General features: G+C 47.4%; 1 protein-coding gene across 6 annotated transcripts in view; it reads right to left on the bottom strand.

Moving 5' to 3' along the window:
- The window catches only part of pard3ab (par-3 family cell polarity regulator alpha, b), a 302,221-nt gene that overhangs the window by 72,011 nt on the left and 215,501 nt on the right, over window positions 1-14,709 (bottom strand). For all 6 annotated transcript variants that reach the window (XM_086153154.1, XM_086153157.1, XM_086153155.1 and 3 more), the window contains 2 exons: window positions 14,219-14,347; window positions 3,908-4,195 (listed from right to left, as the gene is read on the bottom strand). In XM_086153154.1, coding sequence (XP_086009280.1) covers window positions 3,908-4,195; window positions 14,219-14,347 — 417 coding nt within the window. The remainder of the gene's footprint in view (window positions 1-3,907; window positions 4,196-14,218; window positions 14,348-14,709) is intronic.

The raw sequence follows: 14,709 nt of genomic DNA, 5'->3' as shown, positions 1-14,709 counted from the left end.
GTTCTCGCGCTCGCACCTCTTAACCAAAACATTTTCATTAACTCTCGGTTTCTGCCGACGTGTTTTGACTTTTCCCGAGTCACCTAAAAGCCCGCCCGCTCTGATACCGGTCCCCCCGAAACAACAAACACAGGCCCGAGGCCCCGCTCGGCGCCCACGCTTGGCGAGCGGCGTCTAATTCACTTCCTGTTGGGTAGAGGGCAGACAGGAAGCACGCTTCCTGCTCTCTCAGGGGGTGTATTTTTGTTGCGATTGGGGTTCTGGGAAAGGAACACAGTATCTTGAAGGATTTTGTGCCTCTGGCTGACAAAACTATGTGCAATCACTTGGCCTCATCAAATTGTAAGTCTGGAGCGCCTTGATTAGCTGCGCGGAGCATGAGGATCTGCAGACGGGCCTTTAATAGGGTGCAGGACATGATTGAATAGGCAATAAATACAAAAAATAAATAAAAGGCTCATGGTAAAGTTCGACTCAAACATAACAGAGATCTGCGGCCGATTGCACAAAAAACGCTCACGGACTCTTTCGAAAAGATTCGGAAAAAATACTGAACGCGCTGGGAATGCCAAAACACTTTTTATTAATTTGATTTACCGAACCTGATGCTGGACCGGCGTTTAACAAACTGCAATTCTCACTCACGGAAGAGTAAATCAATTAAACAATCACCGACGCTGTTTATTTTCCATTGAGTGAAAATGATTAATTGATCATTTATTTCAGCACAAAAGCATTCGCTTGCTGACGGAAAGAGAAAAAAAAAAAGAGTGCAGCACAAATGTAAAATACCTTCGGGTCTAAATACATTGTTTAATTCTATACCGTGGGCGGGAAATTAAATATTGCTTCGGTGGTCAATGAGTGAGGAAGCTGTAAACTTTAATAAGGCAATGATTAAAAGTCCCGAACCTAATTAAATAGCATCCAGTACCTGCCGTGCTTGAGTATTATCTTCGGCGCCGCATACCATCACAAAGCACGACATCAGGGATTTAGGAGATTAAAAAAAAAACATGCGACGGCGACAAACAGCGGCGCTATAAATTATGGATCAATATGAGCTGCAGAAGTCTGCGAGTACACACAGGCTGGCTGGCCGTCTGGGAAACAGCAAAACACAACTCCGTCTGCACTCGCTTGTGTGTCTAATACGTGGCGCACCTTCCTCCGGTACTTTCTAATGTCCCACATTTATTTAAGATTGAAAGACTCGCCGCTGCAAAAAGTCGCTGACCAAACGCTCCGAAAATGTTTTTCCATGAGGGTCGTCCAGCTGACTGCCGGGGGTTACAAGTCAAAACAGCTCACGGACGACGGACGAATGTAACGTTAAGGCGAGGAGAAAACATAGAAAGATGGATTTGAGCTAAAAGCTAAAGCTAAAAGCTAAAAAAGCTCATATTTGGCACAGATTCATATCCTGGTGTTTGTTTTCAGTGTGGCAATTAAGGTGCCCGTAAGCAAGTCTGGACCAACTGTTTGAAGCAATTACAGAAACCCAACATTCCCAAACAAACAAACAAAAAACCATGTTTTAACCTAAGCAGATCTGAGATCAGTGTGGGCGACCTTCTGTTTCCACCCGCCGGGTAGAAAGACACGCGCCGAAAGAAGAGGAATCCACGGTTTTAGTCCAACCCTCCGCACTCCCCTTTAATGACCTCCATGGGCTTTAAGTTGTTGCTTTTTTTTTTCCTAACTTTTTTGGTGTAATTCAATCCCATTATTTTATTATTTTGTCACAAATATCTGGATACTTTCTTGCTATATTTGGAGTTGAATCCTGAGGAGTTTTCAACAACATGCTTGCGAGTACACTTTCAACTTATTTTATTCCCCATTTCAACAGAGTCGGTATTTTAATATGACGGTCACATTCCAGAGGATATTCTTTGGTATTAAAACAAATTCATGTCAATATGACGGACAGAATAAGTGTGTTTGTATGTGTGTGTGTGTGTGTGTGTGTATACTGTATATCTTCTATTCTCTTTCCGGGTCACAGACATCTTCCTTTACCTAAAGCTATTCTCTGCATCCTCTTCTCATAAGCGACATGCGCTCAGGTGAGGCAGATAAGACTCTGCCTCACCTTTCGTTATAAAACACAAACAAAAAAAAGCGATAACTCAATATAAGTATGAACATTTTTCCACTCGTCTGATTTTGACATGTAATTTCTGTATGATTCCAATCATGTTTTTAATGTTCTCAAGACCAAATGGCTGAATTTGTGCATGTCCTGATGAAATGGTAGCGATACAATTATTCTTACTGATCAGAAAAAAACCTTAGAGCAAAGGTGAGGCAGGCGACACTGTGCCTCACCTGGAGGGGGCGTATGTTACCGCCGTCCGAGTAACTTAGCTTTTTGCGGGGAAGTCTATGCGCGTGGACTTTGTCCAGAAATTAAGACCACAAATGGTTTTGAGATGAGACGATTGGGAGCAAGAAACTCTTTGGAGTTCTTACAATTGTAAACAAAGTTCCAGAGGAAGTCAGCGCCTCCTCACCGCACATACATAGCAGCTCGACGGGCGGCGGCAGCTCGGCCACAACGCTTCCCTGAAAACGTGGCGAGCGAAAAAGGTGGCAACAGGGGTGAAAGGAGCGAGGAAAAGAAAGAAAATGAAGCGATGGAGAAAGGTCAAGGGCTGCACAAAGCCAGACAGATAATCAAAGGTTTCCATTCATTCCTTCCCTCCCCTGAGAAATTCCTCTCCTCCCTCGGAGAACGGCGCTTTGTGTCGAGCGGTTGGCGAGCTGACATTTACCGGCGGCCTCGCGCCTCGCCGTGATTATTTTCTCCTCCAGGTGCGAGAGCCGGCACACCCGGTCCTTTGCAATCATTTTGCATCAAAGTTATGAGAGGCGGGAACGGCAGACGCCAAAGCGGGCAGACCTTTAGCTCAAATACCATGACTGGGCCTCCGCTTTAAGAGCTACAGGTAAAAAGGTTATTCGGCCCTGAGTGACGTCCTGTCGGTGGCCTGAGAAGGGCTGCGAGGGCGAGCGACGGGCGAGCGCTCCAGGTTTACCGCCATGTCAGACGCCTGACGGGAAACACAGAAAAGAAACACGCCGGCTGAAAAAGAAGCTCCCGAGGCAAAACATTTCCCCTCGTTTCAGAGCGCCGGGTAAAATCACCGCTTGCCGTTTCCAGACCGTTTCACCGGTGACATCGTCCGGCACCTGTGCGCTTCGGTCGCCATGGTTACACTCCGGTCGCTTTGTCACCCGACGGCGTTACGGCACGCGTCGCTTTGATTGTTCGGCGACACAAAAACAGAAGAAGAAGAAATCGACAGAGTTTGGCGTCGCACGAACTCAAACGGGAGAATCTGAAAACATCACCCGCGGGAACACGACGGAGAGATCTTCGTGCGCGACGGACCGCCGACGAAACGAAGGAGAAGATTCCGGTGAACCAAAGAGGCGGGAGCCACAAATGTGTAAAAAAAAATAGCAAAACTGAAAATGTCGTTTTCTGTCCAGCACGGCTTTTCCAGCGCTAACGTGCACGTAGCTCTCTGATCCATTTCAGGCCTGCCTTGTACAAGGAAATAAATCTACAGTCCGCCCGTGTCTGGCGTCTGAGCGCACTCAATCGACATTCCGGCTTTGTCAAAAGAAAATCCTCTCTTTTAATTCCGAAAAACGAGAGAACCTCCCGCTGCCGGGACAAAACCCGGCAGAGAACGCGGATATTCGGACGCTCGGGGCGGGTGAGGATCGCCGATATTTTCTGTGCACCGGCTGGCGTCAATTCCAAATAAGTTCATTTGCTTCACGTGTGGGGTTTCGTTTGTTCGCGTGCGTAAAAAGCCAACGTCTGGGACTCGGTTGCAACAACACGGGAGGCGGAGGTGAAACCAAGCCCGAGATAAGGCGGTGTTGAAGGTACCTGTCCGCAGACGGAGGGCGCTCTCCGCGAGCCTTGCTGACTTGAGTGTAGAGGGAATCGGAGTGCTGGTGCTGGTGCTGGTGGTGCGGCGGGACGCGGGCCAACTCGTCGCGGGGGCTGTGAGGACGGCCGCGGGCGCCGTCCGCCGGGCCGCTCGGGGCGTCGATGCCGGCGTAGGCGTGCTCGTCCTCGGACGCTCGCTCCGGGGAGCGGCCGATGTCCAGGATCTCGGCGTAGTCGCGCTCCCTGGCCTGGCGCTCCCGCAGCTCCCTGGTCTTCGCCTGAATCCTGAAAATAAGAATAATAAAGGACGCCATTCGATCACACGACCGCACTTTCCGCGTTCGGTGAAACTCACTCGTGGGCGAGACGCAGGTATGTTAGAATAAGCAAATTTAGTCATGAATGAAAAAACACCGACGCAGCTATTAGCGCAATTAAAGCCGCGGACGACATTAAAATGAAACGTAATTATAAGTTAGTCCCTCGGTCCTTTCCTCCACCGCGAGCCCTTGAGAAATGTGAGAATTGACAGCGTGCCGCGCTGCCTCCGTTCGGCGGCCCAGCTCAAATATTACTTTCGGATGCACGTTGTGATTTTGCACACAAGCGCCTCGTGGAAAAAACAATTTGCCCTCGCAAAATTTTAATTGGATTCCGCCGCGTCAAAAGGGGAGAAGATGGGAAATTGACGGGGGCAGAAAAAGTAGATTAAAAAAAAGAAATGAATACAAATGAAAAAAAATCTGGGAAATTAAAATTGGAATCTAATTGGTTTGGATTATGTTTTATTACACCTGTCAAACAACAATATTATTCCTTTTGCTGAAAGTCATGACTATATTCCGAAATAATGGAATATATATGAACAGAATCTCCGATAAATTCAATTAAGATAAGGGGAAACGGTATCTCTGTAAAACATTTTTTTTTTTTCCAACAACCAAATGCGATCAAGGAGACGATCTGACAGATTTCAGAATATTGATCCGGCTCCTTCGGGACCAGCGGGGTGTGTCAGCTTTCCCAGATATGAGCTTCCCAAGCCGCAGCCTGCAGACCTGCACGACGTACGCACACCTTCTGAGATATATCATCTATCCGGTGACAGCGCAGGAGTTCCAGGCGGTTCTTAAGATTCTGCAACGCCTCCCGACGGGACGCGTCCTCATCAGATGCCAGAGGCACCTCGGCCGACTTCTATCTGACGCGGAGGAGGAGCGGATCTGCTCGGAGCTTCTCGCGCGATCTCAGACGGCGAGCCGCCTCGCCGAGGAAGCGGTAAAACGCCGGATCCGCCGACTGGCCGGGCTAGTTTTTCCACCGATGCCGCCGACGCCGCTCCCTGTACTCGTGCCATCTCGGTCTGAAAAAGATCTCTCTCTTCTCCCCGCGACGGAGGCAGAAAACGGCGAAAAAAAATCAGTCATAATTACGACTGTCGCGCCTTTGGGACGAGTTTCGCGCAAAACGATTGAATCCGTGAACGACGAGAACATTCTTGACTCATTATAGAGCTTCAGAGAAAACGGAGAGTTTTACAAGAATCTCTTTATTCAGCGACGTTCAAAGATGAGCTTGACTCAAACGCCGACGGCGGATTCGCGGACGTTCTGAAAAGCATTTGAGCCACTTTAGAACGACAATTACGGCTTCATGCGAATACATTTAAATGGCACTTTCTAAGTCAGCGGACAGCTCCGGCCTTCTTAACAATAGCCAAGCGTTTAAAGGTACGAATCCGGTCTGCGGTCGGAGGAGGGGGCGACGCCAAACCACCTTTACCGATAAATAAAAAGGCACGCGCATTCGTACGCTAATGGCTAAGCGACAAAAGCGATAGTTACGGGCTCAGCGTCTCGTTCGAAGTGGATCCGGTGAGGTCTTTCAGAATCAGAATCATTTATTTAGGCCACGCAACAGTGTTGGTGGAATTTGTTTCCGGTACAGCACGTAATGCTCACATCTCTCCTGTGTCGCTTCCGTCGTCAACGATACACTACAGACAGAAGATCGAGCCAAGCAGACGGGACACATCACACATCAAGACAGTGATTTGTTCAAAGTCCGTATAGCTGTTGGAAAAAAGCTGTTTTTAAATCGGACAGATTTGGTTGTGAGAGACCTGTAGCGCCTCCCAGAGGGCACGAGTGTAAACGGGTGGTGTATCGGCGGTGGTTTGCCGTCATCATTTTGCTAGACGACCAAATTTAAAAGCCAGTTACGTCGCCCCAAGTTCTTCATCGGCAATTATCCGTCGATGACGAAGCGGAACAACAGCAGCGGGAGTAAAGTGCACCAAAAGCAGACTGAACTAATCAAGGCCTCCTCCAGAGGATTAGCGCCAGAGCTACGGTGTCGCGTCTGAAAAGTTAGCACGACCGATAAGCGAAAAAGCCGTCGACGTAATCCCGCCATCCGCCGCCGTCGTTCGACGGTCCGAAAAGGCGCGTCGTCTCGAGGAAGCGGCAGCCGAGCCTCGGCAACATCTGCCCGCGGCCGTTTAGCGTTTCCTCTCCACTCTCCATTACAGATTAACACACAAAGTGCATTTCTTTTATCCTTTTTTTTTCCCCTCTCCTCGCCGCGAAAACACGAGATCTAATAGGTTCCTCGCCCTCACGGCTTTTTGTATTCAGAGCGGCGATGATGAACGTCCGCCGTCCTTTTTCTCCGCCCGTCTCTGGCAAACAAACACCTCTGACACCGATCTGTCTCGCACACAAGGAGCGACTCCGACACCAATCGCGCATACGCTTGTTCTTTTTAGGCCATTATCTTGTGAATTACCGGCGGCGCCATTTGCAACGGCGTAGGAACGACCTATCGCGCAGCCCCGTAATTAGAGCCCTGCCAATTATCAGCGCTTTACAACTACCAATTATCACACTGTTCTCTTTTCTGCGGGACCAATTTTAACAGCGAGTGAACGGGACGGCGGCGGTGGGGGTGCGACTTGACTGAACACACAGCGGGCTGAAAAAGCTTCCTGCTGAAAATGCACACGCTGTGCATAATGAAACAATAAGTCTAATAAGGAGGGCTCCCGTTTGGATGCGGCACAGCGTGTGAAAAAAAAGCACATATGTGAATAAAAAAATTAGAAAAAAATAAAAAAAGAGGGGGGCGGGCTGGTAATGAATTTGATGGCTTAACACTGAATCTGGACAAGCGTTTTTCTCCTACTTATTCCAACAACTTAATCCGTGTCAGATGAAAGCGCGTGGACTTGGATGCTGCGTGAGCACTATTTGTGGAATCAGCAATTATCTAATAGTGCAGAAGGAAGCGTGGGCCCTTGAGAGATCTAATTCTAAACCCAAAGGAGGAAAAAAAAAAACAGTTTTCCATCAGCTGAGAGCGGCAGCAGCAGTTGTGGGAGCCACTAATGATGTGTACACAAGCGCCGCGGCCGATAAGATAAGGCCGGACAAACCAATCCGGCGCCTGGCCTTGCTTTACTTCCAGAGGTACCGGGCGGGTCAGTGGGGTCGGAAGGACGAAGCCGTGCGTGTGTGTCCAGTGTGTGTGTGTTTGTGTGTGTGAGAGGTCACGGTCTGGATTATTTAAAGCAAAACAATCCTTCATTTTGCTGGAAAACACAACGACGCGGCCGCCGAGCGCGCCTCGACATCGTTCTTATGCTTATCTTTCATTTGGTTTTAAAAGCGCGGATGCCTGAAAACACAAAAAAAGACGTTTTTTGCGCATCTCAATTGTAACTATGAGATGAGAAAAAAAGAAGCGAGAGGCTTGAAGCTTTGTCACGAGGGATCTGAGAGGACAGGCTGCGATTCAAAGACGCAACTGATGTGCAAAATAGTGACCCGACAAATACCAGCATCCGTGCGTCGCTGCTTATATTTCAGACGGCCATCGACGCGCCTCGATCGCAGCTTTGATTTGACCTCATTTGTGAAGAAACAAAGTAAGTGATCCAACACATCGACTTCTAATACGGCCATCGCACGGCTCATGAAGAGATACATAAATTAGCGTTTTGTTTTGAAGTAGACTTTAAGGAAGGATTGTGCGCCGTCGCTTTCATTTTCATGAAACATCAGCAGGGTTTCGGGCGGGAAGATCTCTATCCGGGCCATCAAGTCAGAAGATGAACTTCCAATAAAGGCAAATAAATGAACGCCGCTGAAAAACTCTCATCGACCCTTCTAATGAAGTAACATCAAAACACAGCAACATTTATAACTGGCCATCTCAAGTCAACATCCACTACCTTCAAAAGCAAAAAGGGCATTTTACCGTTCTAATCGCCATGTGGATGAAGGGCCGATATCCTAAACCGATCCTAATCAATAATGTAATGTCACGTGGACGGATACCAAATCCGTCCTCACCTTAAAACTCTGCAAGAACATCAAATAAATTGGATCAGGACTTTCCATCAAGCTGCCTTTATCCAAGACAACACGGCCAGCACAATCAGAAAAAAAAAATGAAAAATGTTCGCAGCTGTTCGAGAAAAAAAAAAAAAAAAAAAGCCTTAACCAGAAGAGGAAGCACTCCCACGGCGAAGGATGAATAAATCCAAAAAAAAAAAGGAACAAGAGGGTGAGATGTGGAAAGAGAGGGTACGACAGAGTCGCCAGATAAAGGGGCATTGAAAAGACAGGATGGGATATTATGGGTAAAAGAAACGTGTTTGACGAGTGACCTTTCTACCACATCAAGCCAGAACAATGGTCCATTATGTGCCATTGTAGCCGCCGCGTAATAAACCTTCCTTTCTGTTGGAACTCTGACACCGGCGATAGACCACAGTGAAAGGCAGGAAACGTGCGGAGCGACAAGGTCCGACGGGACGCGGCGGCAGCTGGACCTCGTTTTGGATGAATGAAATGTTTCCGGACGTTTATTTTCAGACTTTTTTTTTTGACAGTTACGATCGCGAGGAAGGCCGAGGGGTCGAGACCGTGGCCGGCTCGGCCGGAGGGGGAATCTCTCTCGAACCGGACCGCCGCGAACGCAAAGCCGTCATTCGGCGTCATCGGAAAACCGGCGTCTCCCGAACCTCCGGGAAATAAGTAGAGTTTGACAAGCGGCCGTGCCAAAGCCACCTTTCAACCGATTCTCAAAAGAAGCGTCTGTTTGTGTTCGGAAGGAGTTCACCGTTAACATGAACCGTTTTTTTTTTTTTTTTTTTTCCCCACAGAATTCCTGTCCGGGTCTGATGTGTCTCTCCTGATTGGCCCGTCTGGCCCGGGTTGGAACCGCGAGGGACGCGGGTTTCAAACCAGTGAGGAAATCCATCCATCTAGTCAATCACAGCTGGATTAATTGTAGCCTCCGGCAGCAGCCGATCAATAGCGGCTCCGCTGCGAGGTGCCGAGGCTCCCGGACGGATCTCGGGAGCGGATTTGTTGTTTAACAATCGAACCGCCGCACTCTTCCACAGTCAGATAGCTCCGCGTCGATACCCCGGGTCTCGGGCGGCAGGTAAATACCGATGAGAGGCTGACTTGTGCTTTTGCATGTTCTTGCGAGGGCCTTCTCTACGCCGGCTCTACAGTCCAAGACAAAACATCAAATGGAAAACAAAAACCGCCCCACGTGTGACTCCTATGGCGAAGAATTCCCCGTGCACATCCCTGCCGAGACCGCAGCGGCCCATCAAATGCCTTCCATCTTTCCAATTCAAATGGATAAGAATGAATAAGGAGTCACTCCCAGAATAATCACTTCCTTAATACCTCAAGTTACAACGTGGACCTGCAGCTTCTAGACGAGTGCGGGGGTTTTTCGCGGGGGTTTCGTTCCAAAAAGAACCCGTGATAAGCAAAATCCGAAGTAGAAACCTTTATTTTTTTTACAATTATTATACAATTAAATACTCTATTATACATCGCTGCTGTCGTCCTTATGGTTTTTCTTCCTTCTTTACGGAACGAACGGAAGATTCATTCATTCCGTAACGCCGACCTCCAGCCGCATAGCTTTTAGCTTCCCTTAGCATGTCCAGAAGTTTAGCTTTATCTGCCATAGATCTTCCGCTGCCTTCTGGGCCCTTTTGTCACTCCAGAGCGTTTTGTCAACATGATGGGTTTTAGAGAAACTGAAATTGCGAGAGAATTTGCACGTCGGTCATGTAAATTCGTCAAGCTGTTTTACGTACGTGTACATATTAAACTGCGACGTTATTGACGCACAGGTAGAGAAGAAGCGGAGTGACTTTTTAGCCAATCGGAATGCAGAACACAATGCACCATGCAAATCTGTGAAGTAGCGAAACCGTGAAAAGTAAACGGCGTTCTAGCGAGGGATCAGTGTATATGCACACGCACAGACTGATTTAGTTGTTTTAGCCCTTGTGGATTATATTTAGGGAAATTACAGGACTCTTACAGCTTCTCGGAAGGGCGCAGGAGAGAACGCCACATACCTTTTGGAAACGTATGCAATAATTACGAGATCAGAAAAAAAGCCGAGTCTCGTGGGATCTGGCAGGGAAATGAGAAGGCTCATCAAAAAATTCTCCCAAATTCACAAGGGGTCTTGCATTATATGGACACTGTTTCGAGAGTAGATTTTATGCACGGAGATGAGAGAGCAATCAATCTCTGAAACGCACGTGTCTGAAATAATCCTTAATGGGATTCAACGGCCAAAACGGTGTGAAAGTGACTGATATGATGATCAGCACGTAAGGGTGTGCGGGGGGGCGGAGAGGATTCACATTTAATATTAAACCCCAAAAGTATGAACATTTGCAGAACCGCCCGGTAATCACACAAGTCTTCCGACCCGGCATTTGCATAAAGATCGAGCCAAACAACAAAGAGAAAGCGGGGCTTTTATCACATTCGCGGTTGTGGTCAGTGAGTCGGCGCCGCTCCCTCGGGAACTGGGAGCTATGGAAATGTTTAGCGAGCTGACGCCTTTGGAATTTAAACACCTACACATGCAAACAAAACAAACCCCACCTGCTATTTGATTGGGGTGAGACGAGCTCGGGAAGCGGCTCCGAAGAGAGCCGTTTGGCTCGGGCCGGCCGGCCGGCCCGGACGATGCCGCCATGAGGAAGTCTTCAAGCCACGACCTTCTGAAGGTTCCCTTTCAAAACTAAATCTACTTGAAAGCGGGACGTCTTCCTGTCCCTCGGCCTCGCCGTGCTGAGACGCCCGGTTCAAACACTCTGGCTGAACGGGGGATTTGCATTATCATCATAATGGAGCTAAAATTAAAAGCATCCTGACCTTTACGTTTACATTTCGGGCTCTTTTATTATTCAAGGACATTCTGGTGGGAAAAAAACTGACCAAGTTTCCACAAAGATGTTTCCACAGTTCGAGACCGCAAAGCCTTAGACGGGCAAACATCAAATGTGCCCCAGTTAAGACAACCGGGTTCATGCAGGGATGTTGTGTTGTCACAGTATATTTAATCCACACACCTAGAGAGCTCCAAAGTTTAAGATTATTTATTTTACACAGAGTAAAGACGAGGTATTATAGCATGATGTTTCCAGCAGTGCTGACCAAGATATACCAAACTTATTAATACACCCAAAAAAACATGTATTGGTCGGCTTCTGAAGAAGAGTGGATTTTTGCTCCAAACGTCATGCTTTAAGAACTTTTCTTAGAATTAAATGATCATTAACTTTGGAGGACTCTTGGTGTGCGGGTTTTTTCCATCGATACTTTTAATGCAGCACCCTTTCACAACTGGGCGACGGATGGGCGTCTTTTATTTAACCCAAGTAACTAAAATGTCACGTGATGAGTTTACATGAATGAAGACTGAAAAAAAAATTGAATTTTTTTTAGGGTGTTTTTTTTTTTTACCAGTTTAGTGCCTGTTCTCCAAATATTGTATCCAGTCCATTTCAAAACCCAAGCGGCGATGAATCCTTTTTTTTGCATCTCAGTTTGATTTTTGCATCGATCTGCTCAGTTTTTTTTTATCAAATTTCTAAAAATATATATTTTTTAATATTCCAGTCGCTAAACAGGGAACATCACAACAACAATTGGCTCTCAATGTTTGAGAGAATCCCAACGCTGGCCAGATTCTTGTTCTGCCCGGTGGAACACCTGCGGTATCAACTCCACCACGAATCCCACCACATAATGGGATTGTGGGGCGAAAGTCACAAAATCCCTGCAGCCTGAATCCAAGACCGTTATGTAAGTCGTCATTAGCCGACGGAAAATGTTATCGCGGCCAATAAGTGCTAATGGTTCTGGAATGGCATGTTCAACCATCATTAAGTGGTCGAAGGGGATTTTACTTTCTAAGGCAAACCTGTGTGTGTAATATTTCATGAGAAAATAATGAAAGTGTCCAGTTAGAGCATTTACCGTGACGGCGATGATGGAGGTAAGTACCTCGGTGGGCGGACGAGCAGCAGCACAGCGGAGAAACGCTGCAGCCACGCAAACAATCCAGCACCGCCATTGCGTAAGTCAGGCAGAAAGCTGGAGGTCGCAGAAGATGCGCGCGACCAGGATGGAGAAGATCAGAAATGAGTCCAGCAGAGGGACGGCACATGGTAGATGTTTGGGAGAGAAGGTCAGAGATGGTTGGGTCATGGACGGAGGAGGGAGAGTGAAGATATATATTGGTAGACGGATGCTGGAAGCGGACCACAGAGAAGATTGATGGACGTCGTGTGAGAAGATATGAAGGTAGTTGGTGAGAGAAGAGGATCCGGAGAACAAGGTGGATCTGCTGTGGAGATCCCTGAAGGGAGAAGCCCAAAGGAAAGAACGAATGCAGAACGAGTAGAAACGGTCCGGTCAGGTAAACATCACGTAAGGGTTCAGCTGATGGACGTCCATCAGACCCGGCCTGGCCTGAGACGCCGTTCTGAAAGTCACTGCTCAGCTCAGGTGAGCTCAAGATGAGACTGCTGAACATGGCTAAGCTACGTTCACTTTCTCTCTTTCTTCTTCATTTTTTTTCCAAAAACGACAGAAAAATTGTGAATTAAAAGTCTCTACTGCGGTTGCTCAGAGTAAATATTGAAGTGAGCTCTCTGTGGAGCTCCTCGCTCATCCAGGTCCCGCTCAGTTCTTGTCCAAATCTTTCCCGCTTCCGACCGAAGAGTCCAGCTTCGACAACAAGAAGATCCTGACAAGAAGTGAAGAAGCCTCTCCGATGGAGGTGAGACGTTTCAAAGGGAAGAAAAATCGAGGCCGGTTGATGCGAGGAGGGGATTTGGACAAAACCGAGGTGAGACGTTGTCCTCTCCGGAGGTCAGAGCTCCTCTTTGACCTTCGCCCGACCGCTATCACAAGCTTCTAAAGCAACGGTTCTTAACCTTGTCGGAGGTTCTGAACCCCACCTGTTTTACATGCGCATTCACCGAACCCTTCTTTATTGGATGGAGGATCGGTTCGTCGATGGGTACAAAGAACAGGCGGAGGAGCCTTTTCATGGAATCTGGCTCCCTTCACCTTGAATCCAGCAAGCGCTATGTTCTTGTAGCTCCCATCTCCATGCAGCTGAAGGAAGCCTTCCCTTAGTTTTGCCGGTGCCGGACTAGAATTGCTCATCTTGTCTTTGCAAATCATGCGGTTGGGACATCGATTCCAATCGTGTTCCGTCATACATGTGAATCCGTATTGTACGTGTTCTTCCGACCGCTTTCTTTTTTTGCCCGACATAATTAGTATGAAGGGATTCAAATATGAAGAAAGAAATCACATGATGTACCATCACGACAGTCACAAGTTACTACAACTGATCGCGCCAAAATCCCTGCAGCACGGATAGGCCGAGCTATGTAGCGTGATCACCTGCGGCCGGTGATGTCATCACCAATGTATGTCTTGACCTCCGCCGAACCCCTGAGACCGACCCGCCGAACCCCTGGGGTTCCATCGAACCCGGGTTAAGAACCACCGCTCTAAAGCGAGCAGAAAACCTCTCTCAGCAATACGGTTAACTGGAAAAAAGAAAAACAACTAAAAAACCTTACATACAAAGTTTGGAGCGCCCGGTGAAGCACCTTGAAATCACGAGCAGCTTCAGGGAGCACGTCGACGGGGGGATGAAGGTTTTCATTAGAATATGCTCTTGAATAGCTCAGATAGAAAAACCAAATAAAAACAGGGTTTAGTTTCAAAAAAAAAAAAAAAAAAAAAAGCCTTGTCAGCTTTCCCCGGGGCTAAATAAATTATGCGTACGGTTTCCTTTGATTATGTCCTTCAGCGCAAGGTTTTAACAACGTTCGCCTTTTTGATATACGATCCGAGAATTGCAGGGCACTTGGACGACTGAGAAAAAAAACAAAAAACAAAAAAGAAACAGTGAAAACCGAGAGAGACTTGAATGCATTTTTCAACTCACCTTTCCTGCTCCATCCTCATCTTCATCGTCTCCTCCTCCGAGACCTGCGTTTCTTCTGGCCTCCATTTACTCGAACCTTTGCGATCCATTTTGTCTCCCGGACGTTCGTCTTTGCGATGCTTTCCAAACCTGGAACAAACAAAAAGTGTGTGTGTGTGTGTGTGTGTGTGTGTGAAATCAGCCACTCCGTCCGTGAAAAACCCAACGCCTCGTCACAGAACTGAGCCGATGTTTTCTCAGTTTCATTCAACTAGTCAAGACAACGGTAAAGATGACGTGCAATTGGAAAAAGTGATTTTTGCGATGTGCATGTCGTATATCGATGGCTGGAATGCAAAACCTCCTATCTGGAAAAAACACTTTTTTCAGGAAATGAAAAAAAGAGTTTCATGTAATTATAGTCTGGTCTTTGTTAAAGATATTCAAGAATATTCTGTTGTTCACAGACTATATTTCTATGTTATGATTTAAAAATACATAGCATGTATTTT

Source organism: Fistularia commersonii, chromosome 10, assembly GCF_037954325.1.
Source record: "Fistularia commersonii isolate RoL2024-O1a breed Wild chromosome 10, RoL_Fcom_v1.0, whole genome shotgun sequence".
Lineage (NCBI taxonomy): Eukaryota > Metazoa > Chordata > Actinopteri > Syngnathiformes > Fistulariidae > Fistularia > Fistularia commersonii.
This window is presented reverse-complemented; position numbering and strand designations above follow the sequence as displayed.